The sequence below is a fragment of the Dendronephthya gigantea genome, unplaced genomic scaffold (genome assembly GCF_004324835.1).
Source record: "Dendronephthya gigantea isolate DGI-Jeju-01 unplaced genomic scaffold, DenGig_1.0 000011F, whole genome shotgun sequence".
NCBI lineage: Eukaryota > Metazoa > Cnidaria > Anthozoa > Malacalcyonacea > Nephtheidae > Dendronephthya > Dendronephthya gigantea.
Window position 1 is genome coordinate 953,230 of NW_021163021.1, and position 5,195 is coordinate 958,424.

General features: G+C 37.7%; 1 protein-coding gene and 1 non-coding gene across 2 annotated transcripts; one reads left to right on the top strand and one right to left on the bottom strand.

Moving 5' to 3' along the window:
* Positions 1 to 305: 305 nt before the first annotated feature.
* Positions 306 to 389, bottom strand: Trnal-caa. The gene has a single exon. It is a non-coding gene; the product is annotated as a tRNA-Leu (tRNA).
* A 3,424-nt stretch (positions 390 to 3,813) lies between these two features.
* Positions 3,814 to 4,941, top strand: LOC114518596. Its single transcript, XM_028538613.1, has 4 exons — positions 3,814 to 3,928; positions 4,042 to 4,240; positions 4,359 to 4,580; positions 4,705 to 4,941. The coding sequence occupies exons 1-4, from the start codon at positions 3,849 to 3,851 to the stop codon at positions 4,939 to 4,941; spliced, it is 738 nt and encodes a 245-aa protein (XP_028394414.1). The 5' UTR covers positions 3,814 to 3,848.
* The last annotated feature ends 254 nt before the right edge of the window (positions 4,942 to 5,195 follow it).

The following is a 5,195-nucleotide window of genomic DNA, read 5'->3' on the forward strand; positions in this document are numbered from 1 at the left end:
ACTTGCCTGCTTAATGACTTCTTTCATTGTCCTACTGCGTGCAATTTTTAATTCTGCCTAACACCTACTCGTTTGAGAATATTGGTTGAAGGAAATATTCAAGTTGTACAAATTAATGTTGACAATTTGGTTGACAACCACGAAAGCATGACTTCAGATCATGAGAGGTTTATATCATAGCTGCCTAGGTCAATTCGTCTTAAACAAGGTACAGTTGTTCTAATGATATCGCTTGCTTAAAAATTAATATCGATTAAACTGCAATTCTACCAAAATTTAATGACTGCAAACATAAAAAAGCATAGTGCTAGGAGTAGGAATCAAACCCACGAAGTGCAACGCACATTAGATCTTGAGTCTAGCGCCTTTACCAACTTGGCCATCCTAGCATTTTGTATTTTAAAGTGATAAATATCTAAAAAACTTGCGTTGTTTGCGACTGGAATAAATTAACTGAAAGTTGTTATGAATACATAATCAGTGACACAATCTTCGGGTGATTGTCGGATGCGAATCGGGTTGAATAATTAATTAGGGTTAAGGTCTTAAAGGAGCAAGGCACGTCATGAATACATAATGTGCACCAGGCCTTTGCATACTAATTACTTTCAACATGCCTGCATGCATGCATATATACATACATACATACATACATTCATACATACATATACACATACACACATAGACACATATACACGTGTACGCAAATACGCATATACATGTACATATACATCCTAGAAAGTCATCCTAGACAGCATCAACACAAAAATTAGAGGTACCACAAAAGTCAACCAATCCGTCTGGTTCAAGAACATTGAAGAAAAGTCCAACTGCACCTTTCTGTCTTTTGACATAGATGAAGTTGACCCTTCTATCACGTTCTCGACCAAGCCAAGTCCTTAATATCAATCCCGAAGAAGGATATCTCTATAATCAAACATGCTCGTAAATCCCTCTTATTCCACGGCGGTAACGCTTGGACAAAAAGCAGCGATTTGTTTGATGTAACTATGGGCAGTTATGATGGTGCTGAGATTTGCGAGTTGATTTGTTTATTTGTCCTAAATAAACTTGCGGACATATTTGGCAAAGAACACGTTGGACTATATCGAGATGATGGACTTGCATTAATCAAAGGCATAAATGGCAAGGGTGCTGACAATGCGAGGAAGATCTCACATGACATGTTCCAACAAATTGGTCTAACGATAATGGATGAAGTTAACCACCAAGTTGTCAACTTTTTGGACATTACATTGAACTTAAACAATGGAAAATACACCCCTTAAGGCTAATTTCCACTCCGGAAAACGAGCAGCGGATCAGATCGGAACGAGAGATGATCCGCGTGTGGGCCATCAGTTGAAATTTTTGGCTTATATTGATCCGAAAGCGTCCGAGACCGGATAAAAAAAAAGTTAAAATAGTTTTATCTTTTTTTATCCAATCCGAAATCACTTAATGGATCGGACCAGCTTGGAAAAAAGTCCGATCCGCTGCTCGTTTTCCGGAGTGGAAATTAGCCTTAATTTCCACTCCAGAAAACGAGCAGAGGATTGGATCGGAATGAAAGATAATCCGCGCAGTCTGTTGAAATTTTTGGCTTATATTGATCCGAAAGCGTCCGAGACCAGATAAAAAAAAAGTTAAAATAGTTTTAACTTTTTTTATCCAATCCGAAATCACTTAATGGATCGGACCAGCTTGGAAAAAAGTCCAATCCGCTGCTCGTTTTCCGGAGTGGAAATTAGCCTTAATTTCCACTCCGGAAAACGAGCAGAGGATTGGATCGGAACGAAAGATAATCCGCGCAGTCTGTTGAAATTTTTGGCTTATAATGATCTGAAAGCGTCCGGGACCAGATAAAAAAAAGTTAAAATAGTTTTAACTTTTTTTATCCAATCCGAAATCACTTAATGGATCGGACCAGCTTGGAAAAAAGTCCGATCCGCTGCTCGTTTTCCGGAGTGGAAATTAGCCTTAAATTTCCGCTCCGGAAAACGAGCAGAGGAATTGATCGGAACGAAAGATAATCCGCGCAGTCTGTTGAAATTTTTGGCTTATATTCATCCGAAGTGTCCGAGACCGGATAAAAAAAGTTCAAATAGTTTTAACTTTTTTTTAACTGATCTAAAATCACTTCATGGATCGGACCAGGCTCGGAAAAAATTAAATCTGATCCAATCCGCTGCTCGTTTTCTGGAGTGGAAATTAGCCTTTAGCCTTTACAGGAAACCAAACAATGAACCACTGTACCTCAACAACTGATCTAACCATCCTCCATCAATCCTAAAACAAATCCCTACATCAATCAACAAACGCATCTCATCTCTTTCGTCCGACAAACAATCCTTTCATGAATGTAAACCATTCTACGAAGATGCGCTTGGGTAGAGCAATTACAATGATGCCAAAGAAACATCATCTGCTTCAATCCCCCGTTCAGCAAATAAGTGAAGACAAAGGTCGCTTGGACATTCCTGCAACTTATTGATAAACACTTCACCTCTACAAGTGCTTTGCATAAATTATTCAATTAAAATACAGTCAAAGTTAGCTACAGCTGCATGCCCAACATTAAAAACATAATATCTTGTCACAACAAACAAATATTATCAAAACCCGTAACTGCTCCAACTCAAGATGATTGCGACTGCAGGAATTCGGAAGAATGGCCTTTGAATAAAAACTGCTTAAATTAAAACATTGTGTATAAGGCAAGGGTGGCATCAGTCAACGGGAAAATTAAGGAATACGCAAGTATGACAGCAAATACGTTCAAGGAAAGATACCGTAACTACAAGAAATTGATTAACAATGAAAAATACAAAAAATAGGTCCGCTTAAGCGTACATGCGGCTACTGTAGTTTAGGTACAGTCACATTGTTTGAATTAGCCCTATTACTGTAATGTTCGTAAATAGTTTAATTTGTACATTGCCACTGTAGCAAATGGGTATGGTAAACACTGGTATTTAGCAGCTTAAACAAAGTTAGAAATTGCACAAAAACTCAAGAGGAGCGGACGAAATTTTTGGCTTATTATTTTAAAGGGGCGAGATTGGCAAATTTTACTCCGCCGTGCAGGGTGAATATCGCTGAAAATTGCTGCACGGGCCAAGAGCAGAAAAAACTTGCAGCAAAAACTTGCTAGCATGAATTCTAAATTTTAAGACGACGAGGTTTTGGATGCAAAATGTGCAACCCAAAATGCTTGGAAGATTTAGACGCTTTAGACAGATTTTATAGTTAAATAAGGAGCGGGCATGTTCCGGTTTGTCTCACAATTAGGTACTGCAGGTTTCGCGTAAGTACGAATGTACAATACGTTTGGGTGACCTGTAAATTAATATAAATGTGTTTGCTTCCTTGTGCATTTTGCATTGCAAGATATTTTGTGCAAGCTAATCATTTTATTATGTCAGGGAAAGGCGGAAAGCTATTTATGGTCGATTTCTTACTGTAGAGTATCCGATCCTAGAGGCATCTACTCCATAGAAGGGTTAAATTTCGAGATTAGAGAGGTTAAGATACCCCAGTTCCGGTGTATGGGTGCGGGTATTTTACCTGTACCCGTAGTCGTAAACCGGGTAAGAAATTCCGGTTAAGATTCCCGTTCGTTTTGGAATCCGGGTAAAAAACAAACATGGCGGCAGCCCAAGAAAGGTAAATACTTATTTGACGTTGTTATACCTTTTTATTCTTATTTTCCTCAAAACAGATTAAATTTTTTATAATTGTATTCTTGCAGGAGACAGTTGGATGATTTATTGTTTTGTCTTGCTGCTGAGGGCGATGAGGATGAAAGTTTTGAGGAAGATATTGAAAGTATCTTAGCATTTTATATTATGAACGAACCACAAAGCCATTTGTCATTTACAATAGATTTGGATAAAATTGATGAAAATGCGTGCATTAATTTGTTCAGGTATGTCATTGACTGCATCATAGTAAACTATTTGACTACGGAACAAATGGCTCCGATGTATTAAACCATATACTTACATTCATATCTTATGATTGCTTTAAATTTTGTTACAGATTTGCCAAGAACGATATTCACCAATTATTGTTGCATTTTTCTATCCCTGCATTTTATAAGTGTCCAAACGGAACTGTTGCTAGTGGATTGGAGGCGTTCTTAATATTGCTGAGACGGCTAACATATCCAAATCGCCTTTCAGATTTATGTTTCTTGTTTGGAAGACCCGAACCAGAACTTAGTATGATTGTCCATCAGGTAAGGTCAAATAGGATTCTGAAATGCTGGCTTCGGCTACTGAGACACCATGTATACTACTGGCCTGAGAACATTACCGTCAGATCTTTATTTGAGTTGTGTTTGATATTTTCTCTAGATTCTTAATGACATTTATGAACGGTATCATTACCTGCTTGAAGAGCTTGATCAAAACTGGATTCAAGTTGATGTATTTGCTCGAGCTATTCATGATTCCGGAAGTCCTATTAAAAATGGCTGGGGATTCATCGATGGAACGTTGCGGCCATGCTGCAGACCAATAAGAAACCAAAGAATTCTCTTCTCTGGACATAAGCGTGTACACGGTTTAAAATTTCAGGTTTCACTCATAGGTTTTATGTTTACTCCCATTTAATTAATTAATTTTGAGCTTTTGTCTTTGTTTAGCCATAATATTATTTATATTGTAATGTAATTTCAAAATGAATATTTTTATTCTTTAGAGTGTTGTTTGTCCTAATGGACTTATTTCCAACTTATATGGTCCAATTGCTGGGAAACACCATGATGCATTTATGCTGCATGAGAGCAAATTGTTACCTAAGCTTGAAGATTATTTTAGACCACCCCAAATATTTACATTGTACGGAGATCCAGCATACCCACTTCGACCACATTTACTTGCACCATATAGAGGAGCAGCAGTAACAAGAGATCAACAAAGTTCCACCAAACCATGAGTAAACTACGTGTATCAGTTGAGTGGACATTTGGTAAACTGGTTCAGTACTACTTTGCTTTCCTCGATTTCAAAAAGAACCTCAAGGTACTTTTACAACCAATTGGCATGTACTACGTTGTGGGTGCCATTCTAATGCCTTTATGCCTTTATGGCAGCACCACATCAAGATTTTTTAATTTGGCTCCCCCTGATCTCCAAAATTATTTGGGTCATTAAATTAAAGTCTGTAATTATACGCAATAAGTTGAACGA

What these genes read in the sequence shown, in the direction of transcription:
- LOC114518596 (XM_028538613.1), top strand. Translation starts at nt 3,849, where the DNA reads ATGAACGAACCACAAAGCCATTTGTCATTTACAATAGATTTGGATAAA. An exon ending in TTAGTATGATTGTCCATCAG is followed by an intron (nt 4,241 to 4,358) that starts GTAAGGTCAAAT and finishes TATTTTCTCTAG; the next exon opens with ATTCTTAATGACATTTATGA. An exon ending in TACACGGTTTAAAATTTCAG is followed by an intron (nt 4,581 to 4,704) that starts GTTTCACTCATA and finishes TTTATTCTTTAG; the next exon opens with AGTGTTGTTTGTCCTAATGG.